Source organism: Penicillium daleae (genome assembly GCF_028827525.1).
Source record: "Penicillium daleae strain IBT 16125 chromosome Unknown utg000008l_segment0_segment0, whole genome shotgun sequence".
Lineage (NCBI taxonomy): Eukaryota > Fungi > Ascomycota > Eurotiomycetes > Eurotiales > Aspergillaceae > Penicillium > Penicillium daleae.
Genome location: NW_026623156.1, coordinates 5,499,625 through 5,525,036, shown reverse-complemented (window position 1 = coordinate 5,525,036; position 25,412 = coordinate 5,499,625). Strand labels below are relative to the sequence as shown.

The window sequence follows — 25,412 nt, the reverse complement described above, 5'->3', positions numbered from 1 at the left end:
ATAGAGATTGAATGATCACATTCATGATTGACTTTATATTGATGTGCATTTCCATTGTATGCCTTGCAGTAATACCTCAAATAGCTCGATCTTCGACTACAACCCTCCATCGTATCGTCTACGATAACGGCTCGCTTCCAAAGAGAACAAAGGTATGAGCAAAAGTCTGTCCACGCCCCAAAACCCTGAACAGATACCAAAGACACGAAACAAAAATCTCTCACCCATACAAAGAACAAAATGACTGTCCCAAACTCCCATTGGCCTTCGACGAAAGAGTTTGGTGGAACCGCGCGCAACACAAAACAACCAGAAAAATCAAAATCTCACCAAGAAATCAGCCATACTCCCTCCCCTCCGGTGATCCTTCAATCTAGACCAGATGATAGACAGGCAACCCCTGCCAGCACAAAAGCCCCGATTCGATCGTCAGCCTAACCAGCCCCGCCTTGTCTTCCTCGCTCTCCGATTCGTGGATCTACCACTAGCGCCTTGACAAGTCTCTCAACTGGTTGGTCAGACTTTCAGGCTCCGCTGCACCGTTTTGTGCGTGCGCGATTCGCAGAGCCCCCAGTTCTAACCCGCCAGTCGGATGGCAGGACTGGTGTGCGGGCCGTTTGTGAGGGACTTTAAGAAGATCAGGGCGACGTGTCGCGGACTCCACTGAGCCAAGGGTTCAGCGAATGATGGACGATCCAAGGTCACCGGGATGGGTGTCCTGTTTCAGGCAGGGCGTTATTCTTCGAAGGCATGGTTCGCCGGTGGTTGGAGGCGTGAAAAGGTGTGGACAATGGACATGGTGCCTGATGCAGAAGGAGCATCCGTGCTTGTGACCACTGTTCCTGAACTAATTCTCTCGGGTGGTGCCTCGCTGACCCCACTGTCACAAGGGGAAAAAAAGGAAATTAAAAAGGTACAGGCCACTCAGAAGCATTGGTGGCCAGTCGTTCCTGATTGTCAAGTCTGGTTCCGTCCGACCAGACTATGCCGGGTGTTGGTTTGCTGAGTGAGAGGACTGCATTTTGGTGAGATTGTTCGGTCCGGATGGACTTGAAACTTGGGCGAACCGTTCGGCGCAATACATTTTTGGACTGGCTCCGCCAATCAGACTACTTTCACCTCAAAAGACTGAACGGTGAAAGACTCGGGTAAGATTAAATTCATTGGGATAACCACAAAGAACGGCACTTCTGGAAATTCAAGACGAGGGTTCGGCCGGGCTTCTCCCACTGGGATCTCTGCCAAGAGCCCGCTAAATTTTGGGGCCTGCACTAGAAAGGCCGAGAACACCCCTCCGGCGAAACTTTATTGACTCTATTTGGACTTGGATTTGGGATTCAGATGGAGAAAGGACAAGGCGATAGTTACATTACTAGGCTGACTCGGCATAGCGAGAGTCGGTCGCAGAGAGAATGTATACGGCGTCCCTGAGTTCACTACCCGATTTTGACAAATTGAAGCCTTCGCAGGGTGGAATCACCCGGTCGCTGATGATTGGTCATCTGTTCATTGGGTACCTAGTTAGCGTTCCAAGGCTCATTAACAATATCCGATCGGAAGGTGGCGTCGTCTGTTGTGGTGGCCCCCTGCCAAAAGCCTCTGTATACATGCCGGCGGCTTCCGACGAGGAGACCATAGAGACTAAAGAATCCTCCTTGATATTGGGGATGGTCAAGGTCAAGTCATACGTCCCGACCACTACGAGAGGATAGAATACAAAGAGAAAATATCTGGAAATTCATCACGATTCTGATTCAACGACACGCAAGGGGTATAAACTGATGATGGAAACGTAAAAGAAACAACGATATTAAGCCGACTGTCTCGACTGCCGCCACTCGCGCCAACGCTCCATCATCCGATGGGACCGCATTACCTTCAGAAATGCATACGCGACCAAGCGATAGATAATCGTGCACACTCCAAGCGCCATCACATTCATAGGCCCATTCTTGTCCAGATTATACAGCGCAAGCACCTGCTCGCCCGTATTGATAGGACAACTGCCATCCGCCAGCTGCTGCGACGGGGTGCAATGAAACGTCTGTCCGTGCATCGAGTACGGTGCCAAGTTGGCGATGGCATACTTGATCGGCGAAAGGTGATTCAGGCCCTGCAAAACATCATTGACATTCAGGCTCATCACGCCGCCGAGGATGGTCGAGATTGATAGGAGAATCGAGGTGACATTGACTGCAAATCCAACGTGCGAGAACAGCGTGCAGAACATTATTCCCACGGACTCGCCGCAGCTGATGATGCAGAAGCAGTTGAAGGCGCTGATGAGGAACATTTGCGCACTGCGTTTCAGGTTATCAGCGAACGCGGCTAACACACCGAATACGAGCGACGAGATGATCTCGAAGGGGATCTCGATGGTTGTGTAGGCTAGAATGAATGTCTCGGCAGAGTAGCAGTTGTCGGCTTCTTCGCGGTAGAAGACGTCCCGCTCGTTCGGGTAGATTGCGATATTTTGGAGCATCCCTATACCCTATTAGTTTTGATATAACATTGATATAATAGAGAAGAAAAAGTATAACTCACCAACAAAGTACAAAGCCGCAAACTCCTGGACAAATCCCATGCGAGACTGTACCGCTGCATAGTCATTTTTCAACGGCGCAAAGAACAACGCCATGATAATCGCAATGCCTACGATCTGCATCGACCGGGCCATCACCAATGGCGGCTGGCGCCAGAAGTTGAGGAAGGATCGGTGTAGTACGAGCGGGAATGTCACACGGAAGGGCAACATTTGCCGTCTCAAACTACCCAATTCCGCCGGAGTCGCAATCCGAGACGACGTTCGCCCTAGTTGTGGTATTACGTCGGTCCAGCGAGAAATAAGCTGCTGGACGCGCTCACGAGTGATGGCCTCTCGGTCCTCTTGTTGTAGATCGACCGTGATCAGGTCGAGCACAAAGTCTGCCGGGTTGGTCGTCTTTGGACACTCATGGCCCAAGTTCGCGAAATGCGAGAGCATCTGTTGTCCCTGGCCAGCATATACGGGAAAGCCACCACGAGCTAGAAGCAGGACCTGAGAAAAGTGGCTAAACAGATCCGATCGCGACTGGTGGATGGTCATGATGAGCGTCCGCCCTTCGGCTGCGAGGCCCTGCAGCACTTCGATGATGGACATTGCGGTAAAAGCATCGAGTCCCGACGTGGGCTCATCCAGCAGAAGCACTTTGGGGTCTGTAAGAATCTGGATGGCAATAGTCACTCGGCGTTTCTCGCCTCCACTAATACCCTTGATCAGCTCGCTACCGATGAGATTATCAGCACATTCCTTGAGGCCCATCTTGAACAAGATTTCCTCGGCTCGGCGATTCTTCTCTTCGCGCGTCATCCATGTTGGCAGCCGCAAGCCTGCTGCGAATCGCAGGCTCTCACGTACAGTCAACGAAGGCATCAAGGCATCGTCGTCTTGGGTGACAAACGAGGTCACGGAGCGAATCACATTTTCAGACGGCACGGCCCCGTTGTACAACATTTGCCCGGTAACACGGTACTGCGTGCTAGCTGAGCCATGCAGCCTGCGAGCAATCGAGTTGAGGAGTGATGTCTTGCCACTACCAGACGGACCCATGATGATGTTCAACTCCCCTGGTTGGAATTCTGCGGTGATTGGCTGCAAAATTTGGAGTTTTTGTTTGCGCTGCCATGGCAGTCGACGCTTTCGAATCTCAAGAGCGTATTTGTCTAACGAGATGGCTACCTGCCGGGCCTTCTCGGCAGGGCGAATCGCGATCTTGGCCTTTTTCGCTGATAGATCGCCATCCGATTTCCGAGCTTGCGCAATGTCGATCGCAAAGCGATTGTATTGCAGCAATAGACCTGCAAGCAGGTAATGACCGAGAGTGAATGCCACGAGGATGACAATTGGTCGCCAAATCCAGTTGGATGGTAGTCCCAGGCTGTTCATAATGTATTGCCCCGTATATTCTCTGCATGCCGGGTCAAGAAGGTCCTTGGAGTATGGGCAGTCATAAAAATGCCCAATTTTTGAATTTCCGGTACCAATGAACTCGTTCGCGCACAGTGCCCCGAAAATGTAGAAAGTGTAAGCGCACCACTTGAGCCACCGGACATACACCGGGATCTGCTGGGACTGCACAAAGTATCCACAGGCGAACGACTGCAGCGTGAAACACATGTTGCCAACAAGGCTTGCCCCGGGGAAGCTCCTCGCGACGCCGATAGACACCGCCGCAAATGTCACCGCGATATAATGCGTGAGCAGGGTCAGCACAAAGAAGGTGAAGAACTGTCCTGCTTCGAGTCGATAGCCCACCATGAAATAATAGATGATGGAGAAAAGCAGGGGCACAGGAAGATCTTCCAGTGGAAATCGGGCGACTCGCCTGCTCAACAGGAATGCCGGGACACCAACCACACCTTCATTGCGTTCTCGGTCAAACAGACGGATGTCGATGGTTAGGCGGTACGTCTCGTATAGCAAGATCAGATATCCGTTCAGACTGCTAGCAGTGTACAGACTACCCTGTCGTGAACGGATACCCGCAAGACTCTCGTCAAGCTGTAGAAATATCCAGCCGTTAATCACAGCCATGCCGACGGCTTCGAGAAGACTACCAGCAACACCCATTGGATCGCGGATAGTCGTGGTGAAAGTTCGCGAAGTGAGAACACGGAATTGGCGGCGAAACGAGACTTTCTTCATGGCACCGGTGTCGTCGCCTTCTAGAGCCAGCTTCGCTAGGGACTTCTTTTCGGCATTACCCTCCGTCGCATCTGGCCTAGGGCGAGATTGCCATGCCTGGCGGAGATTATCAACGCGGACATGAGACGCTGCTTCCAATTCCTCGGTCCGATTGTCGACGGCAGCCAAGTCAATGAGGAACTCAGCTGGATTGACAAAAGGAGGCAGAATATGCCCACATTGTTTAAAGTGCACCAACGACTCGCTCACTGGGCCACTATACAGTGCCGACCCACGAGCCAGGAGAATCACATTGTCAAAGAGACTCCAAATTTCAGAGCGAGGCGCATGGATAGACACGATGACGGTGCGACCGTCTTGGGCGAGTCGCTTCAGGGTTCGGATGATCTGAAAAGCGCTGGTTGCGTCGAGTCCTGTAGTCGGCTCATCGCAAAACAATACCGATGGATTGGCAAGCAACTGCACACCGATACTCGTGCGCCGCTTCTCACCCCCACTGCAGCCTTTATGCGCGGTCGTTCCAATGCGAGTATTGGCACACTCCTTCAGTCCCAGTTCGAGGATAACCTGCTCCACGATGGCATGGCGCTCTTCCTGGGTGGTCGGTGGTGGGAGACGGAGATCGGCCGAGTATCGCAGAGTTTCGCGAACGGTCAAAGTCGGAATGAGAACATCCTCTTGCATAACATAGGCACTGCGGACGCTGTTGATATCGGTGTCTCCATTGAAGGTCGTGCCCCCAGCAACAGTTGCCCGCGAGAGGGACATGCGAGCAGCCATCAAGTTGAGAAGAGACGTTTTGCCAGATCCACTACTTCCAATGATGGCAGTCAAGCTGCCACTTGGCATCGCTGCACTAACACCATTCAGGACCTTTTTCGACACAACTTCCGGTTTCTGCCCGCGCAGACGATGCCAGAGTTGGGATGGCGAAGTCTCCCACGGTGAGGGAGCGGTGTTGATATCAAGAGAGAGATCGGTCACATTGACATCCACGGGATTGACCGCGCGCAGTGATAAGTTGTACACTGCATCGTGAAGGATCGTGTCGAAGCCAGCGTCCTTCTGAACAGCAAGGTCGGCGAGTATCTCGTCCTTCTCCATTGCAAAGGCGAGAGTCAGCTTCAGCTTCGGATAGCTTCAAAACGCCGTTTCGCCTAATAATACGTCATTTCCAGACACTCGCAAAGTTCGACTGGATCTTGAGTTGCCCTCAATTAAGCCCCCGATCGAATGATATCAAGATCGCCGATTGGAGGTGTCCAACGTAGGGACTCCGCTGAGCGTAAGGACTCGTGTTAGGAGTTGGTATCTCTCACATGGCGCAACGATGTTTTCACAGGCCAACAAAAAGCGCAGTAGTCTTTTGGGGAAAGTCCCCCGGGCCGCCAGCCCACCAAAGTCCCGGACTATAAACTGTCCCGTCACGCGCGACAATTCTGATTGGTCAGGTTCCTTTACGTCCCAACTGACTCAGCACACGTGGCGCATTTGCTTCGAAGCGAGGAACCCAAATTGGCCAATCAGGTCGTGTGATATAGAAGTGGTGATGATGCTCGTCTCAAATAACGGGCATACGTTAGGTTTTCTGCAAGGAGGACTAAAGAGAGCAAGACTGATTCATGGCTCACGATTTTGTAGATATACTATGTAGAAGAATGGAAATAAGAGCTAGTCAAAAGACGAATACGCAAGCTCGGTCTTGCCTAAATAGGATGTTGTAGACATTTAGGCCGACCAATCAGCTAGCTAGCGTTGATCTACATGGGAAGAGCGCCGACATGTGATGAATGTAATAGGCTGGATTCAGGTATACTCGAATCAATTCAGATATCTGATTAGTGTGACCTCTGATATGTGAAATATGTGAAGCAATCTCAGCATAATGACACTGTTAGACCGCATCATGGCGAATCCTACAAGGAAAGGACATTGGGCCAACGAATAGACTTTTGCTAGTATTATAAATGGCCCTCATCTATAACATTCATTCAATATATAGGTTTTCAACTATATTTAATACCCCTGACGAGGACCTCCCTGCACTTCCTCCCCGTTGGCGGTCTTAAGCTCGTTCAGCATACCAGCCCGGATCACACCAACATCGGTGTTAACAGAGATCATATCAAAGCCCTGCTGGGCACGGGCGCGAGCATCATTGCCGTCAGTGCCTAGAAGTGTTTTTGTTAGTTTATCTCTCAACATAGTTGAAGAGTCCTCTCCGGGAAACCACGTACAGAAAATAGCAGCCTTCTTGCCAGCGTTGTGGGCGGCGTTCAGAATCCGCTTGATAGCAGCCTCATGCTCCTCACCACCGCGAGTAACGTTCATCTGCTTAGAGAGATCGAAGGGACCAATGAAGAGGACATCAACGCCGTCCACAGCGGCAATCTTCTCCACATTCTCGACACCGGGGCGTGACTCGATTTGTACGCACACGGTCACGCTGGCATTCGCTTGGTCGTCGTACTCGGCACCGGGGTTAACTCCGGGGAGAGAGTGAGGCGCGAACATGGGGCCATAACCGCGAGTGCCTTGGGGTGGATAACGAGTGTACTTGACAATCTTGGCTGCATCAATCTGTGGTGGGCAAAGAATTCACTGTGAGTTTCTCCTTCGAGCAAAGCAGTTTCTAATTGGGCAGATACGCACTTCAGAGTGGCACATAGGGGTCATAATACCGTGAGCACCGGAGTCGAGAGCACGCTTAATCATCCATTCTTCTCCCCAGGGCACCCGAATGATGGGGCTAGCAGACTCATGGCCAATGGCGTTATTCAACTGAACGTTATCTGTTAGATCACTGCATCACTGTCTCGGACCCATAGTGTTCACCCACGTCATAATAGTGCTGGTCGGAGATCAAGCCGTGCTCCGCATCAACCAGAACCCAGCTAAACCTCGTTGAAGATCCGGAAGCGCCGTGAAGAATAGTCTTAGCAAGGCCAGAGCTAGGCAGGCTGTATATTTTAGTTAGCCACTATCCCGTAGAAACTCCCTTTTCTCCTCTCCTCTAACGAAGGGGTTGCATGACCGGACTTCGATCCGAGTCAAGTGGATTGAACGTACGTGAGCCAGAAGCCAAAGGCTGGCGTAGAGCCCTGCAGGCTTGTGCGAATGGCAGTAGAGAAAGGCATTGTGTTAGATTTCCGTCCTAAAATCGATTTTGAAAGAGGCGAAAAGGTGTGGAATGTTTCTGGGCGCAATGGACAATAAGAGGGGTGGACGGACCACCCCCCAAACGTGGGGTGGCATCTCGGGATAACAAAAGCCGACCTCGGGAAATCAGAGTGACGGGTACCGCAAGCTGCGGGACCAACTCGGGGTAACTCCGCGCTACGGCAATACCGACGCGAAGCGATTCCAGGGGGGATCCTACGCGATGTGATGGTAGGGCTTTATAACTGACTATCTCAGACTCTTAAGTGAGCACAGGATCGTCAAGGGGATTAATCTAGGGAGTAAATTGATCTGATTATGTGGTGCATGGCGGCCGATGGCCTGTTAGCGTCAACCAAGATTGTTGGCTCCCTCCCAAACATCTTCTCTTAACGATAGGTGACATTGGTAGCAGCACGAGTAATCACATCCGCATCGATCCATCGCCCATAAGACCAGTAGTCCCGCTGAGTACCCTGGCGGTCCACAACAGCACGGCTGTTATGCTTCGCGTTCTAGAAAGTACCTCCCTGGATATAGTAGCTCCAGGCGGAGGGCTAGGTATCATACAGTGTGTTATGGTTGGCATAGGCGCTGCTGTAAAGCGTCTGCAGAGCCTATTCACCAACAAAGACGTGGGGAACTTGCCGTCGCCACCAAATGTTGTTCGAACTTGCTGGCTACGACGGGGAGAAAGGACTAATTTTGTGGACAAAAGCCACCTGCAGCTTTCAGGAAATGCTACCAACATCACATCCGATGACGATCAGTTAAATCATGTATAATAGAGTCATTTATAGAGAGCAGACCCGATTTCTATATCCTGGAGGACATGGGATAGTTGCTATCGGGCTTGGATAAAGTACGCGATGGGTCTCAGGGATTTTGCACCGCAATAAACCTGTGTAGCAAAGCGCTTCATGAATGCTCCTGCTGTTTCTTAAGTCTCTCTGAATGTAAATCTTCAAGCCTCTACAATCTAGATTTGGGTATGATTTTGAGCCAGCACTTCGATCGGTAAGATCATGTATCATAACAGATACTCCATCGTGTATTGGTAATGGCTGCAACTGAGATAACAGAGGTGAGGGACTTCGGCTTTTTATAACGCCGGCGCTAGAGCCATAACAGTTGTAACCGCGTCAACCCCACTTCAGTCTTTATCCACAACTTTTGTCAAATATCTCAACACATTTCCGACAAGAGAGCTGTTGACGAATCCCAGGAATTGTAAACATCAACAATTACTCCATTATCATAAAGATGACGACGGACACTTCGGCTGCCCGAGCCCTCAGATGGAAAGCCAAGAACTACACAGAAGGTCTTCCAGACGATATCGGTCCATTCCGAGAGCTTTTGGAGAATTACAGCAATATCCCACCTGAAAAGGTGGATGAACATCTCTATTCCATTGCAGGCATCCCCTATCCCTCTTTTTTAACCCAAAAACCGCGTACTGACTTTCTTCGCAGCGCGACAAAGGCTGGGCTATCCACGCCTACCCGTGCATCGGGCGCTGGTCCTTCACCAATATAAAAGGGCTCGACCATCCCTCATTTCAGGCCATCGTCAAGCGACTTAAGCAACCTGAGTCACAGGATGCATTCCTCGATGTGGCCTGCTGCGTCGGACAGGTTCTGCGCAAATTAGCTTTCGATGGCGTCGATCCGGCCAGATTGTTCGGGACAGATCTCTCCCCAGAATTTCTAGACCTCGGCTTTGAACTGTTTAATGATCGTGAGAAGTTTGGACCTGATTCGTTCGTTGCCGCCGATTTGCTTGACCCCAGTGATGAAGGGTCAAAGAAGTTGGACGGCAAGGTCACGCTTATCAGTGCGGGGAACTTTTTCCACTTGTTCGACTGGGACAATCAAGTGTTGGCTGCGACAAGAATGATCAAGTTTTTAAAACCAGGTGTTACAGATGCGATTGTCCTTGGAGGCCAGATTGGTAGCTCAAAGCCAGGCAACTTTACTACGGTGACCGGAGGCACACGGTTTTTACATAACCCCGAGACGTTCCAAGAGCTGTGGGACGAGGCTGGCAGGACGACAGGGACGAAGTGGAATGTTTCTTCAAGATGGATTAGCACGGCCACGATTGATATTCCTAGCTTTCCCGATGAGAGCCGATACCTCGTTTACATCGCGCGCCAGATTGACCCAGCAGTATCAGCATGATGTACTGAGAGTCTGGGGCAGAGAGCATGACTTGTATGTTCTCCCTATATGTAAACAGAAATGGACATTTAAGTGAGTTTCACACACACACGTAAGCATACAGATAAATCAAGTGCAACGTTTAGGCGATCTTTACCAGACGGAGCATTTGGTACTATAGTCCCTTCTGGACACCGGTGTCAGCTACACTCTTTGATTGTTTCTGGGGCCTAATGCTAAGATTCCCTAGTTCCTGTATTATGTTGCATTGCTACATTGGCAAGGCAGAGAGTATTACTCACCCTAGTACACCAGGTTACGCAAGGCCAATCTTCATTCGGTGCATTCTGCCCTCTTCATATTGATAAGAAAAGGGATACAGCAAATCCTGTGATCAGCCTTACCATACCTCCAACTCCGATAATAAAACACCTCCCACCCAGATTGAATCTAACACCGATATCCAACCATCAACCCTCCAATACTCAGCGGCGTCCCATTCTCCCAAGACCGCACCATATCCTCCCTTCCCTGGAAAAACACAATCACACACTCACACTGAAAGATCTGAATCCCAGTCGCCCGGGGAAAAACCGCCTTAATCCGCCCCAAGTCCTCCACCGACAACGGCTCATGCACATCGATATCACGCTGTATCGGATCCTCCCTGTTCATCGCGTATCTCATTCCGTGTTCAGTAGGAGTCTCGAAATACGGCTGGGTATGCACTGGCCGGCCGCCCACGTGCGTGAACGGCCCGCTGTCGCCTTTGCGGGGGAATATGAGCCAGACTTGGGTGTTGTTGGTTTTCCGGGTCAGGGCGAAGACTTCGGGTTCGGAGCGGAGGGCTGGGTGGAAGGTGCGGAACATGTCTTCGTTTTGGGCGGTGATTCGGGGTTCGACGGAGGCGCGGCGGTTGGCGAAGATTGGGGGGCCCCATGCGTCGGAGGTGGTTTCTGGTGAGGGTTGTTAGGAAGATGGTGCTTTTGGGGTGGGGGAGGATGGGTTGTAGTTACTGTCGATTCGACGCATTTGTCGTCCGCCGTTCATGACTGGCGGGTAGGATTGCTGGTCTCCTCTCAAAGGCACGATCTTGAGCTTCAAGGCGCGGGGAATTGGGGGAGCGTAGATTAACTCCATGATTGGGGCTGAGGTTGGCTGTGTGGTGATGTTTTCTGGGGTTGACGGATAGGACAATGATGGTCTGGCGACGGGAGGTCAACATTGTCGTAGGTGTGACACTATTATCAGCTTTAGGCGACTTCAAAAGACTGGCCCGCATCCTAATCGGTGCAGTCCGTTCCATGGGTGAAGTTGCTGATATACTCTTGATATACATGAGGAGTCATTGACGATAGACCCATCCATGGATCGTATCCGCGCCCTAATGAGGGAAGTCGTCATCGCCATAATCAGATGTCTCTTGACACTGTGAGGCTCGGAGCAATGGAACCATATTTTATATAGCAAAATTCGCAGAAGAATGGAAGGGCGAGCGATGTTTATTATTTCTGCAAAACTTGAGCCCAAAGATGCAGTATTCTTGAATCCATAGACTAGTAGTCCGACGGCGTCCGGCTTTCGGCTATCAAGCAGTTCATCAGCAGTAAGTCTCAATGCCACTAGGCCAGAACCAAGGCGGATAGACCTGTATCACTAGATAAGATACTAACAGCGTTTGGACACAAAGCAAAAGTATCTCCGATTTCTGCTCCATTCAATTGGAGCTCAGGTGTGTATTTCTGAACGACTAATAATGCTGTGTATGGACAAAAATCATCATACTCTGAGCTTCTATCAACTTTCACATTGACAGACCAAGACAGTCAAATAGAATACGTGGTGCTCCGATAAAAATAAGCCATCTTCGTGACCAGTCTTTGGATCCAGCCTCATTACGTACAAAACCATTGAACGGTGAAGGAGAGTTTACATTCCTAACCCAAAAGGTAGAGCCCAAACTCTAACTCAAACTCAACGACAACGCCCTCAATCCTAACATTGACACATAATCATAATTTTTGCATTCGATATAGTATACAGACATTCACAGCTTCCAATTGCAGGCAATACATACACAGCAGAAGCAAAGGGATATATACAACACAGACCCGTGGTAAAAAAGGCATATTCAGGAAAACCTCAGTCCCATCAATCGTCCATCCAGGGAACAACAAAACGCCCCCTTCATTAGGTAGAGATGATATAGCTGACGCTAGATCTCACAATTAATACCAGGTTTCCCCGTCCCCAGGACTAGAACACCAGAAGTGCTTTTTTTGGCTTTTGCTTTTTGACTTTGTGTATGACCCCCCTGTACAGACAGCGGGGGAAATGTACAGAACCATGATGTACACGTTTCTCTCCACGAAAAAGGGCGGACAAGGAAGAAGAAAAGGGATTAGAATCAAGCGGTCAAGGACTCAAGCCTGTTCGACCATTGCCCTCCTCTGTGTGCATCTCTCGCTCGTATCATGTGCTTCCTCCACATTTCCCCTCCTTACTGCGGGGTCACGCACGGGTTGCAATTCACCCGCCATCAGAACAGAATAAGAACTTCGAAAATAAACTCAAATCAGTTGGGCCTCCTATGCCCTCCGCCTTTTCCAAATGCAGATGCATGGTTCATAGAGAACAAGAACAAGAGATATCACGCAAACAAGAACCGAGCAAAACGCCACACATCATAGTACAACCTCCTGAAGAAACAACCGTTATGCTTAAAAAGTCCCAACATTCACATTACCCACCCGGGGAGACCCATATTTGATGACTGTGAAGAGGTAAAGAGAAAAACGTGAGTAGAGGGTATCAACATCAATGGCGTAGAAGGTAAGATAGGTAAGATAGGTTAGAGGCGCGGTGAGGATCGAGCGAAGGATCTTAAGTGATCAAGAAATCCATATTCATGTCACTGATGATCTTCTCCCAGTCCCAACTGTCCTCAATTTTGGTGTCCATAATCTCCCACACCCGCGAAACAACCTTGAAGGCAGGTTCGATGTTGCGGAGGTTGGAGTAGGATTTGAGAGTTTCGAAGCCGCGTTTGATCCGCTCGCGCTGCTGTGGCACAAATGCTGAGCATCCCAGCAAGAAGAGCGGCATTAAGACGATGCTGTAGGCACCCGCATCTTGGGGCAGCTGATCCAGATAGCCTAGCCCATCGTCGACGACTTGGGAAATCTTATCGCTCGGTCGTGAGGGTCGGATCGTCCGGTAAAGGTAGACCCACGTCGATTGCCGATATAGTTGAGCCAGATACCAGTTCGGGGATTCTTCCTCATGTGAAGTCTTCCATGACCGGATCGCCGTGTCGATCTGAACGGCCTCACTGAGAGTCTGGTAATCCACGGCTGGTTCGTAGCCCTCGTTGAACCGCTGACGGATCCGGTCTCGTAGCTGGGTAACCTCAGAGATATAGTTGAACAAACCATCAAACACCCCAAGGAAGTTGCCCGCTTGGGCACTAGGTACAAAGTCGGGCAGACGCAGGCCACCCTGCATAAGCGAGGGGCGGCGGTCCAGGGAGGTGAGTGCGTTGGAGATGTCGTGGTACTGGAAAAACTCGACGATGAACTGGCGGAATTTCTCATTGCGTGGCTGCTGCGAGAGTAGCAGGTACCGAGCAGCATCCATGTGAGGGCGATACTCGCCATTCGTCTCACCTTCGCAGATCGTATTCAGACTGAGGGCGATGGTCGATGCAATGATCGGGTCCTCAACCAGTAGCTGCTGTTCGTGTTCCGTGTCCGTGCCCGCGCTCGTGCTGGCGCTTGCGGTTTGGGATGATGTCGCGGTGATATTGTCCTTGAGGTCCTGAATCGCTCGATGGAAATGGAAGTATTTGCGCTCTTTCAACTTGGGCTCCGGATCCAGACCAGACAGATGTGACCCCGACAAGCACATGAGCGAATGCATCAACCCCCGATGTTGCGTGGCCATCGGTAGGAGAATCTCCTTGAACGGATTCGAGTCATCGTTAATGAGGGTCAGGACTCGGCTGAATCCGTAGACGAAGTGATCGAGGAAACGGCGATCGATATCGGTTTCGATGCCATCGATGAGGAGGGGGAGGTTGCGAGGGATGGCGGTGAGGGTCTGGGTGCGGACTGCTTGAGGGGGAGAGGACGTGTCAGATTTGAGATGCATGCACCAACCAAGTCGAGATTGGAATGGGGTAACTAAGATTTTGGAATTTAGGGTTTTGGATGTGGAGGATCACATACCATTGGCTATTTTTTGACGACCACTCTTCCAGATCTCCTTTGGGGGGTATCCCTCACAGACAACCGCATTCTTCTGGCAGTTGAGACATCTGCGACCAGGTCAGACATGTACCATACAGCCATACCATCGGCGATTCCGAACGGGTGGCACCTGGAAGAGGAGAAGGAGGGGGGCGGGGGGGAGGGAGGAGGAATTTCGAGGTGCTTGGGTTTCCGGGGTACCACCTACGCTGGCTTGGTTTCATCACACTTCTTCTTTCTGCGACGGCAAGTTATACAACCGGTCTTGGAGCGACCTTTGGTGACTTTGACCTGGCCGCCCGGTGCAGGGAGCGGGTGTTTGCGTGGTCGTCCACGTTTCCGTGGAACCGCGACGGGCGCTGCCGAGTCGTTGGGCCCCTCTGCCCCCACATCCGACGGTTTGATGCTTTGGATATCCTCGTCCAACTCTTCCACCTTGGGGAGGCCGTCCATGTCGAAGGGCGGCGGCGCATCGAGGAAGGTCGAGGAGGAGGAATCGGGTCGATGCGACAGGTGATAACTGGAGGCGTGCGCGTCTAAATCCGCCAGCGACCGATCGGCCGAGTCGCCAGGCCAGTCAGGGGAATCCGTGGAGGTATCATCGGGGCTGGCACCGGTGCTGGTGCTGGAGGTGCTGGCTCGTAAGGTGTGCGAGTGGGCGGTTGTGTTGGCGTTGGTGATGTCGGCCAGAGTGGGGATGGAAATATCCGAAGGGTTTCCAGAGCAAGCCTCGTCCTGCAGACCCGACCCGTTGAAATTTGGGCGCGCAAAGTACAGGGAGTTCTGCATCGACAACATTGAACATGGGCCAGCACGCCAGAACAGGTGATGGGCACCGGTAGGCCAGGCGCAATCGGGGAGGGGATGGGAATGGCTGACGGAGGAAAGGAAGAGAGAGAGAGAGAGAGGGTTGGGTGGGATGGGAATATAACCGGGGCGGGGAAGGGGGGAGGGGAAACCGCAGGAGGACTAGTATAGTATAATAACCCAACTAGTATAGCCCGGTTTGGGGGGAGAGAGGGGGATACCAGTATACTAATATACTAAATAGATACTAGTCCGCCAGTAAATGAGACAGGTGGTTAATGGGGTTATGGGCAGTAGACGGGAGGCGTAGCGCAGTACTTTTTGTTTAGTGGACTGTTGGCCGATCAGGTGGCAGATCGGAAGAGGGAACTGTAAGAAACGAGGAGGAGGGGGCCAAAGAGCAGAGAGAGACTAGAGAGAGGAAGAAGAATAGCGCAGAGCAGGAAGGAGTAACAAGTCAGACGAGGGAAGAGCAGAAAAGTCGAAGAAGACTCGAAACGAAGGAAAGTGTGGGGGAGGCGGCTCCCATAAGAATGTTTAATCGGACGAGGAAGACATTTGCACCACAGAATGATATGTGTCATGGAAAACCTGAGGTCATACGAATGGAGAAGAGCGAGAAAGGGCTTTAAACTTTGCATGCGGGGGAGGCTGCCAAGCATGTTGGATCGGACGCCCTGATTTGCAGTGAAGAAGAGGGAGGAAAAAATGAATGGGGAAAACATGGAATTATTGAAATCAAAAATTAAAAAACCGAAATCCAAAAAAAGAGGAAATAAATCTTTCTGGGGAAAAAGCAACATGATCGTGCGGCATCGACTTCACTATACTGTAGAGTATAAACCCTCAAATGTAGGGCACTATTCGTCGTTTCTTTTTCTCTCTCTCTCTCTGTTAGTTGAATTGTTATTAGTTCCTATAATAATCTCTTCTCTTTTTTACTCCCTCGTTACGAACTCTCCTCTTTCCATTAGCAAAGAATAACTGGCAGAGGGGGGTGCCTGCACCATAAGCCCATTCATTCCCTGAAGAATCGGGTAAACTCGATGGGCACCCGAGACGATCCACTACATCCATTCGGCCCATGCTCTCTTCTAGGCCTCGATCTGGTCATCCTTCCGCATAGACAAGGACTCAGTGGCAGGCAGTCAATAGTATGACGGACAAAGTCATGCAACTCGGACAAGCAATGTCAAACTCCGGCTGGAATTCCTGGGGTTGGGTTCAGTATGCAGTTTCATGTATGAAAAATGCACATCGTATACACTGCATCCAGGATGATTCCCCCAGATTCGACAAGATTTGCTACAACTAATACAGTACCAGGGATGATCATGTATATCCCCCGTGATTACTCCTTCAAGACTTCAGTAGTTAGTAGTCAGAAATATTAATAGCCTCAGCCAGGCCCTAAAGGGCTGAGCCCCCGAAAGCACCCAGGACTTTGAACCCCAAATCCTCAATCCCAGTACTCCGTACATATGCTCCTGAAATGAAGTTTCAAGAATATACTTGTCAAACTGGCGCCTCACATCCCCAACCAGTGCTTGCAGGGACGAATCGTATAGCTAGAAAACCAAAGCCACCAATTATTCCCCCACAGTCTCGCTCTATTGGGCAAGTATCGACAGACAGGTACTTCCTCCAAAGGGCCGTGGGGGGAGGGAGGTATACGGAGTGGTTGGTTAGGTAAACTGGCAAACTCCCCAGGCCGCTCCTGAGTCCTGAGAGCTTGTTTAGGCGGCACTAGGATCAACTAAGACTAGGGTACCCTTGCCTCTTCTCGCTCTCCCCTAATAGAAAATTTTGGTCGGGGAAAGCGCGGCAGGTTTTACAGGCGCTGAAAAAAATAAAATACCAGACTAAAACCACCCCAGGCTGACTCTCTGACCAGTCCGCTCCCAATTCCAGCCTATCGGGCCTTACATTAGGGGGTCTGACTATGTCAGGTTCCCTCCTCCGGGACGGCACGAGAGGGTCAATTGTGCACCCCTCCTAGTTCTGACAATGGGTGAACTGCAGAGACACAGTGATATTCAAACATCCCCACACACACACACACACTCTCTCTCTCCCCCCACACGGAGCCGACATCGGGTCTAAGCGCACACCCTCCACAGCGCTTCCTGGAGAACAGGATGATCCGCCGAGATTGAAATGCGGTTACGCAACTTTTCCCCCTTTGTACGACGCCAACAATCTGGGGTAAGTGGGCCAGATCGTCTCCAGCGACCAAGCACGGACATCCGCTGCAGGGAATCGACAGGGTTCGGAGTGTACGTACTCCTGCGGGTTCCACCTATTGGGGACACGAAAATGCAGTTGTGTTTCTCTCGCCCTTTCTGGAGACCGGTCCCAATTACCCAGATCAGCAGGCTGTCACTCGACCCCCCGGAGTAACAACGAGCGTGGGAGACTCTTCATCGACGATATATCCGAAGACGTTTTGACAGCTGAGAAATCTCCCCGAGTGCTTGGGCCGTGGGCGTCGTATGGGGTGAGCTTGTGACCTTCCTAAGGGGGGTGGTATGTGGCGAGACGTTTCTTTGCTGCGAGGACGGAGTATTGCGGATGGGCGAAGGACAGGTAAAATGACCCTTCCCGCATGTATATTTTGGGTGATCCTTCTAAGGAAAGTTACATCGCAAGGAAGATACCCAAAAAAGGACAACACCCTCATCCCCCATCATCCTCATTCTATTCTGGCTTTCAACCCCAGGATCTGCCGGATGACTAACCGGGAAATCTCCTCGTCGAGTCTGATGTCTGGAATAAATGATGATCTATTTGCACGGCCACAAACTATTCTGCTCATCCCGAGTTCCCGACCGCTATACTCTTTTTCTTGCCCTGTGCAAACATGAGAAACCTTGTCATCTCTCGTATGACTGTTCCAAATGGCGGCCTACAACCAAAAGAGGGAGGGGGCACTCTCAAAATTTTACCTGTTTAACCATTTTGACTCTGGGCGGTGCATCAGCTGAGACCGGATGCCCCAGAGTGGAAACCCGGGAGAGTTTCAGCAGCGATCCCTGCTAGTTGCCTTCTAGTCTGACTTAGTCGGCGTAGTCAAAAAGCCTTGGAGCCCAGGTACCAGAATAAAACAAAATCTCCAGCCTACGCTCAGAGCTCCTCGCCAGTCGGCCCAAGTGGTTTAGCTACAGGACATCATAGCTAGCTCAACCTTTGGGGCAACCACTTGTAGCCACCAACAGGCCCCGTCGGGTTGACTGTGTCAGGCTAGCACGCCCCAGTCCAGTGGTCTGTGATCATGATGGTCAAACGACTTAATGCAATCCGATGGGGCCCAGACCCCCGTCTGGTCAGAATTAAGGAAATTAAGACAAGTTCTGTTCCGAGGAGATCGCCCTGCACCGTGATCTGACACTAGAGGACTAGTGGACTGGCCTACGGGGTACAAGGCCGACAAAAGGATGTCACCAAGGACTAGAACCAGAATGTGCCCAGAGCCTTGAGCCAATCATTGTTCATTGGAATGAGTCGCAGATTTGGCGCCCGAGAGAGCGAAAGAGCGAGAGACACACGGCCTACTGTAATTCTAGCCCTCGCTTCAAACAGCATGAAAGGAGCCTGGGGTAGGCTGTGAGGGCGGAGTTATTTTTTAAACGTACTCCGTCCCGATCGCGGAGTACACACGTCTATTCTGTAATAATAGTGTTATAATAGCATGTTGATTACTATACATGTATGTAGTACGTTTGCTCAATGTTGAGTTTGCTATCCTCTGTTTACGCATTTACATTCCAGGAAAAGTTGAATCATTGGCACCAGGCGGGGCGCGACCACTGATGGACCGCAATTGAAGGTTCTTCCCGCGTCATCCCGTTTGGAGTGGAGATGAACCATCGGTTGGTGCCGAGTCGACCAGGTATGCCCCTAGTGAGGAGTCAGTAGACTACTGTAGGGGAGGAGTCGTCCTGCAGCTCGATTTTTCACCGGTCGCACATCGTGGTTGTCTGATGCGCGCGTTCCTGAACGTAGGGGGCTACTGTGGAAAATTATGGGGAAGAGGGTATGTGGATAGGGAAAATAAGCCAAAAAAAAAGAAAATCTTAAAAAAAGAGTAACTTACCTAAGACGAGCTCTGACGAGGGAGCATCAGAGCCCTAACTTGGCTATGGAGTATATATTCTCAATCCCTCCATACAGGTGACACTCATATGTCACTCTAGGTAACACTTGCTTAAAATACGGAGAACAGGTCAAGTTTGTACGAAAATGACCTAGCCATAAACTCCATGCATAGTACTGATTTTATTGGCCAACCAGCATCTCAGACCGCAAGCACTTCGTGCCTGGCGCTTCATGCGGATTCCTCTTTGAGCTAAACGGGCTAAATAGACAATCCACATGACCTCGTATTCTGAGAAGAGCAGGTTTTCCGAGAGGTCGGCTCAATTCCGTTGGTTTTGTTCACTTTCTATGGGAATAGCGTAGTGTGGGAGTGATTCACCATTGGTCTGCATTGACATCACTTTTTGCGCTCTTATGATTCATTTTTGGCTGGACCTGCGGATAGATCGGGGACCACATCCGCATCTACAGTAGTATATCTTCCTTTGTCCCCGCCGTCAGCCCTTCTATCACCTTCTACGGGGAGGACAAGGTAGTGGGGGGATGGCTGGGAGAAGTGGAGGTGGAGAACCGATGCGGGCCAGAACGGAACCCCCTTGGCTGATCTCACGTATTTCCAGTAATTCCAGTCGGGCGCAACGCAGAAACGAGGAGGCTTGACGCCCAACAGTCTCGAGCAGCATGAACCAGGTCCAGGCTCAGGGCTTAAAGCTAGGGCGAGCATCACATACCTCCATAGTCATTGTCCGGTCATCATAGAGTAAAGTCTCACCCTAACATGAATAATGGAGGACATTGTATAAACTTAGCATCAAGCCGGAACCTTCGGGTCCATCCAGCATCATTCAGCTAGCCTCTGGTTGGTTCATGACTCGGGCTTTAAACTACAGGTCACGATGAAGATCAAACTCCTGAATATCCTCTGACCAAACTACAGTACCGTCGATCAAGGAGGAACAGGAAGGGCTCAAAGCGCCGAGAGGCGTTGACAATTCCCTGACAGACTACTCCGTACTAGAAAAGCCTTCATTTCCCATCAACGGGGCAACAAAAACCTCCACTTTTGTCTCCAGCGTGCTCTCGGCCTCGACGATTCAAATCCACAGCACTATTGCCGACTGCCAATTAGAGTACAGGTGATGGTCACTACAAACCAGAGCTCAAGACAGAACACGGCAGAAGATCAACTCTATGCAACTACTACAATTGACAAACTACACCACTCTACGCTAACTAAAGACTCCAATCTCCATATTTCTCCAGCAGCCCGGGCGCCAAGAGCCCGGCGATCATTACGATCTACCCTAAAGCGTACATCCCTCGTTAGATTTTGCTCTTGTCGTCCATGATCCAGCCTGCCCGTCTCCACTCACACTCCATCTCTCCCCCCAGTGGCCCCCCACCAGCCAAACGGCGATGGTCGGCTCTGTTCGGTCATCACGAACTCATCCCCATTTCAATCACGATTCTCAAGATGGCCCCCAAAGGCAGGAACTAAAGAAAACGAGGAAGAAGGGAAAAAAACGAAGAAGCCCACGACGCCGGAGGTCGTGCGACATGGGCGCACCTACGACCCCGCTCGAGGCCTTCGGCGACCCATTCCGATTTCCGGAGCTTTTTGGTGATGGGTCATTTGGGGATTGGTGTTGAAGTGGGTAACGACGGAGCCGTTCGTGGCTGTGACGGCCAGCTTGGTAGCAGCCCGTTACGGTGGAGGGGTCATCCTGCCAGTGGGAGAATTTGTTCGGTGGTGGCGGCTGAAGGGTTGTCGTCCTGGTCATCTGCCAGCTATGAGGCTTTTGCCGCTCAGGGAAAAGTAAGAAAAGTCCAAGGAACATTCTTCCGCGGATATAGCATGATGCTTGTAGTCCCGGTATCTTGGTTTGTCCAGTCGACGGATTACTCGATTAGGATGGGCTTACATGGGTTTAGTGAGGAGCCATACACTTGAGGCATTACATGCATGAAACTAGATAAGCCTAGACACGGTTTCAAGATCACAGAGCTTGGTATTGATATTGCTTCATTTACTGGTGTGCTACACATATAGTGGCCCTTGGCAGTCGGATGTGACCGCGTTCCTTAAATATCTTTGCCATGGCCTCAGATTCACGGCATTGTCGTATTCTTCTGCTGCCTGGTCCTTCGTATATATTTCTCTTTCTCGGGATGACGTCCTCTCTATCTACCACACTATAATCGACCACATTCCCAAACTGAGCCATCAACTCGCCATCCTTGTCGGATCTGCCCTCGGCCGACTTTGCCTGTCGTATTGGATCATGAACTACTGAAATGAGACCAATAGGATGATGCAAAGCACCATCTCGATGGCAAGAATCGCGAGACAAAACACTAGTTCACGGGTCTAGTTCCTTGGGTCATGAAGTGCTGCAGGAAAGATATAACCGAGTTCCATTGTTTCCCCGTCAAGACTTGACTCTAGGCACCTCCCTAGCCATAGAGATCGGCGACAGGTGCATTGATTATCGATATTAAGGAATTTGTTAGTTCTTTCTTAAGTAAATAGCGTAGCTTAGGGTTGACAGGTGCGTTCCGATATGTGGATAATAGGTGATCATCGACGTGCGTGCCACCATTGACTAACGGTAGCGCAGAAAATCTACCACTCCAATCACGCAACTACAACTCGTTTCCCGACAATGAGTTGTTCTGTGCCACTTCCCCGACCCGACAGCTCGGGACGGCTTGCTTTTTTTTTGACCTGGAGGTAAATGGCGCATTCCGGGCGTTGGGGTGACAGATGATGTTCCGATTGATTGGGTCTATTGGTGATCTTTAGTTGCCTCATAACAATGATCGACGGGTCGATCGAGGATCGATGGAGGCAAGTGTCTAAAATATCTATCATGTCCGTCTACCTGACCCGGTGTTTCGGAAGCGACGAGGAATGTGCAGACGACTAGCGGCTAGGGGGAGGAAAGGGGATTGTTGACTAGTTGACTTTGTTCTTGGGATGGAAAAAAGAAAAGAAGGATTGCACGACCATCTCCTCGGAATTGCTGCAGGTGCATCTCGGCGGGGCCGTCAGGGGAAAGTGACCGATTGCCTTATCAGGACCCGAAAATCAGGTTTGATAAGACGTGATTCTGCGGCTCAACGTCGCTATTCGCTAGACTACCTCAAGTTATTCAAGCTAGGTATATGAAGTGACTACAGAATAAGATTCAGGGGGGGGACTAGTGAGGGAGGAGATATTGTTGACGGTCTTCTCCGCGGCATATCTGTTCACGAGAATCAAAGAGACTGAGCCGTAGAGCTCTCCTCACAATCTAGACCGAAGCACAATCCGCCGAGAAAACGGCTGCTCAAGCTAACGCGAGACTAACCAAGGGCGTTCGAGATACCTTCAGCTGCACAAAACACAGTAATTTTACAGTATGCAGCTAAGGAATGATACAAACGAGGTATGAGAAAACCAGAACCACCTTCGCCCCTGTCAACTGGTGTGCATAGCCTGAATAATCCCCGTTACCGATTGAATCAATCCAAAAACTAATGCCAGAAACAGTGCAATCACAGCAATCCAGAACGTATAATGTTGGTTGGGCTTCGGTTGTCCAAGATCCATTGCCGCATCGTCGTCGGTTCCGTCCGCTCATATTCGTCTCGCATCTCCATGAGCTTTCGACCCCAGTACGGGAAATAGGCAAGATCTCGTGATGTGGGAGGCAAATATGCTGCTTCCAGATCAATATCATCCTGCCTGCGAGCCTTGCGGATCCATCGTTGACATTTCAGATTGGATGACGGGATCAACAGTGATAATGTACGGGCAGTTTCTTCGAGGAACTCTGGTGGAAAGACGGGTCTGAGAATGGTCAGAGGATGAAAGAGATATCTCAGACAAACAGGCTCATACCGGTCTTTGCGCTTTTCATATCCATGGAGAAAGAATGCCCAGTGAAAAATCCTTTAATTCCTTCTCCGTTTCATCTATGCTTAAGGAAAGATGATCATGAAGGCTCTCCGTCCAGACAATGCTAAATCCACTAATCTGATCAAGATTCAAAACATTGAAATTCAGAGCAAATGTGGGAGTATTCGGGTAAAGAATCAGATCTTGGAAATATTGAATAGGTGTACTTCTCAAGTGTCTCTCTGCTTCCCCAGTCGTCTAGGGGTAGAAAGAGCCAAATCCGGAGTGCGAGCTCAATAGCTCGAATGGATGGACCAAGGTTGGGATAACTGTCTTCGAGGTGAGCAGTCAATTCTGGCTTCGTGAAATATGTAAATGTCTTGATGAGTGTTCAGATTCAGACTGTGAGCTTCCGACGAGTTAGCTCCTGTAGTATGTATTCCAAGAGCGCGTTTGATGATTCTTGAGCTTCTTCTGGGGAGAGAGTCCATAGATTTTGCGGTAGTGCACTTTTTAAGACACCCTCCACATCGTCGGTCGAGATCAATTGTAGACAGGTCAGACGGCGAGGATGCCTGTATCGCGGCCATGTCTCTTAGTCAAAGGGCGGGTTCTCAATTAAACATGTCGTATGACTGAAACAAGGACACAAGTAGGAGCAGGCAGCTCTATCAATGTAGTTCTGCTGAGGTCTCAGCTACCCGGGTGAAAATGCGACCCTCCCCGCATGATCGTCATGATTCAATTCGTGCGCAGTGTTGGCTGGCGTGGCTGAGTGTGATGAGTTGTAAACCGGCTGGGGGTTAGCCTCACATCACACCGCAAGAACACGACCTGGAGAACACCACCTCTTACTCTTGAATTTTGCTCGTCAGCAAGACTTCGATTCAAACCTATAATCTCTGGCTGTAAGGAGTACTGGTTAGACCAATAGCAAATGACAACAAGGCCCCGACCTGCAACACATTTCAGTCGACTTCTGGATCCCGGGTCTCCGTCCGTCAAGCCCACGTTCTGGGACAATCTCGGCAACAGAAGAGCATCTGTCGAACAGAAGCTATCGTGGGAATTCAATCATGAATCCGCCTGGAACCCAATCGGGCCAGTAAATTACGAATGGAGCGAGTCTCTCTATTCCAGGGCAATCAAGCCTCTTCTCCAACACAACACAAAAGTGATCTTCAAAGGCTTCAAAAAACAGACGCCTTACAGTGTGTGTTGTTGGATGATTGGCCAAGAGTGGCACTCATCGCATCCAGCTGTGATTTTCATCTGCGGAAATGAGGTCGCCAAGAATGCTGTCAAGTTGATTGAAGGGCACGGCGAGGTCGCCCGCACCTGGGGATTTCGGGTATATGGTTACAAGAGCAAAGTTTCAACAACCATGGGTGCATCCGTTAGCGAAGGTCATAATGAGTCTTATTCCCTGGTAATGCCTGGGATGCGTTTCTATGTTGGGAATCAGGACGGAATCTCCACTCGAATTGCAACCTTAGGAGGTAGTATCAAGATTGATACAGACATCTATGGTCTGACTGTGGCTCAACCTTTCATTGGCACATTCCATGGAAGAATTATCAGACGAAGATGGGATCTATTTGAGTGACAATGATAGCGAGACGACAGACATCATCAGTTGCCCTGACACTGCCGAATCCTTCACGCTTGAATCCGACTTCGCCTTCGTCGACGATCCCAGGACTCGCCAGGGACTCGTACTAGGCTCCATTCCAAGTCAATCACGATCCAACTTTTTCTCGCAGGGTGCAGACTGGGCTCTTCTAAAGCTTCGACCAACTGACCTTGTGATGAACCCCATCACCGTGGGCGATAGACTTGTGGATGCTTGCCGGATAACAGAATGGTTCCCCAACAGAGAGCTATTGGCAGTGGTGAGCTTGAGAGACCCGGTATGGACAACGGCTTCGCCGTCAGTTTGCGGGTTGTTCATTCCACATTCGGCATTATTGTTGCTGGGTCCGAATTAAATGATATTTCCTATGCGCTACCTGCTCGTACGGTCTTCGAAGAAATTCGAGCGGGCTTCCCCGAAATGCAGCTTCAGTCAATGCAGCACATTGCCACACTCCCATTGGCAGACTTTGTTGACATCGTCCGCAAGGCGATAGAGCTTGGTCTGACCTCTGTTGCCAAAGAGATGTTGTTAATAAGTGGGTCTTAAAATCAGACCCTGCGGGATGGGCTCCTCTATGCTGGGCTATTTCTAAGGAATATGAGGCTGCAGTCGCTTTTCGCTCGACGAAGGGGCTGAGCCAAATATTTATCACGCTCCCCTAAATAGAATGCCGCTGGAAATGGCTGTGGAAAAAGGGAATTTGGCTATCATAGAGCTAATACTTTCTGCTGGTGCACATCCC

At 50.5% G+C, this 25,412-nt stretch overlaps 7 protein-coding genes across 7 annotated transcripts; 2 read left to right on the top strand and 5 right to left on the bottom strand.

Moving 5' to 3' along the window:
* Nucleotides 1-1,810: 1,810 nt before the first annotated feature.
* Nucleotides 1,811-5,788, bottom strand: N7458_010471 (putative ABC efflux transporter; the record flags this gene model as incomplete). Its single annotated transcript, XM_056913853.1, has 2 exons — nt 1,811-2,484; nt 2,545-5,788. The coding sequence occupies 2 exons, from the start codon at nt 5,786-5,788 to the stop codon at nt 1,811-1,813; spliced, it is 3,918 nt and encodes a 1,305-aa protein (XP_056762702.1).
* A 912-nt stretch (nt 5,789-6,700) lies between these two features.
* On the bottom strand, nt 6,701-7,821 carry N7458_010470 (HpcH/HpaI aldolase family protein; the record flags this gene model as incomplete). The annotated part of the gene is made up of 5 exons (XM_056913852.1): nt 6,701-6,855; nt 6,922-7,264; nt 7,337-7,465; nt 7,524-7,644; nt 7,754-7,821. The coding sequence occupies 5 exons, from the start codon at nt 7,819-7,821 to the stop codon at nt 6,701-6,703; spliced, it is 816 nt and encodes a 271-aa protein (XP_056762701.1).
* Nucleotides 7,822-9,106: 1,285 nt separating this feature from the next.
* Nucleotides 9,107-10,026, top strand: N7458_010469 (class I SAM-dependent methyltransferase; the record flags this gene model as incomplete). Its single annotated transcript, XM_056913851.1, has 2 exons — nt 9,107-9,235; nt 9,319-10,026. The coding sequence occupies 2 exons, from the start codon at nt 9,107-9,109 to the stop codon at nt 10,024-10,026; spliced, it is 837 nt and encodes a 278-aa protein (XP_056762700.1).
* A 429-nt stretch (nt 10,027-10,455) lies between these two features.
* Nucleotides 10,456-11,145, bottom strand: N7458_010468 (uncharacterized protein; the record flags this gene model as incomplete). The annotated part of the gene is made up of 2 exons (XM_056913850.1): nt 10,456-10,961; nt 11,022-11,145. 2 exons carry the CDS (start codon nt 11,143-11,145, stop codon nt 10,456-10,458), a joined length of 630 nt encoding a protein of 209 aa, XP_056762699.1.
* A 1,743-nt stretch (nt 11,146-12,888) lies between these two features.
* N7458_010467 (Zn(II)2Cys6 transcription factor) lies at nt 12,889-15,050 on the bottom strand (the record flags this gene model as incomplete). The annotated part of the gene is made up of 3 exons (XM_056913849.1): nt 12,889-14,186; nt 14,232-14,320; nt 14,461-15,050. 3 exons carry the CDS (start codon nt 15,048-15,050, stop codon nt 12,889-12,891), a joined length of 1,977 nt encoding a protein of 658 aa, XP_056762698.1.
* Nucleotides 15,051-22,691: 7,641 nt separating this feature from the next.
* Nucleotides 22,692-23,062, bottom strand: N7458_010466 (uncharacterized protein; the record flags this gene model as incomplete). The annotated part of the gene is made up of 2 exons (XM_056913848.1): nt 22,692-22,986; nt 23,028-23,062. 2 exons carry the CDS (start codon nt 23,060-23,062, stop codon nt 22,692-22,694), a joined length of 330 nt encoding a protein of 109 aa, XP_056762697.1.
* Nucleotides 23,063-23,971: 909 nt separating this feature from the next.
* N7458_010465 (uncharacterized protein) lies at nt 23,972-25,216 on the top strand (the record flags this gene model as incomplete). Its single annotated transcript, XM_056913847.1, is given in 3 exon segments — nt 23,972-24,563; nt 24,607-24,857; nt 24,869-25,216. 3 exon segments carry the CDS (start codon nt 23,972-23,974, stop codon nt 25,214-25,216), a joined length of 1,191 nt encoding a protein of 396 aa, XP_056762696.1.
* Between the last annotated feature and the right edge of the window lie 196 nt (nt 25,217-25,412).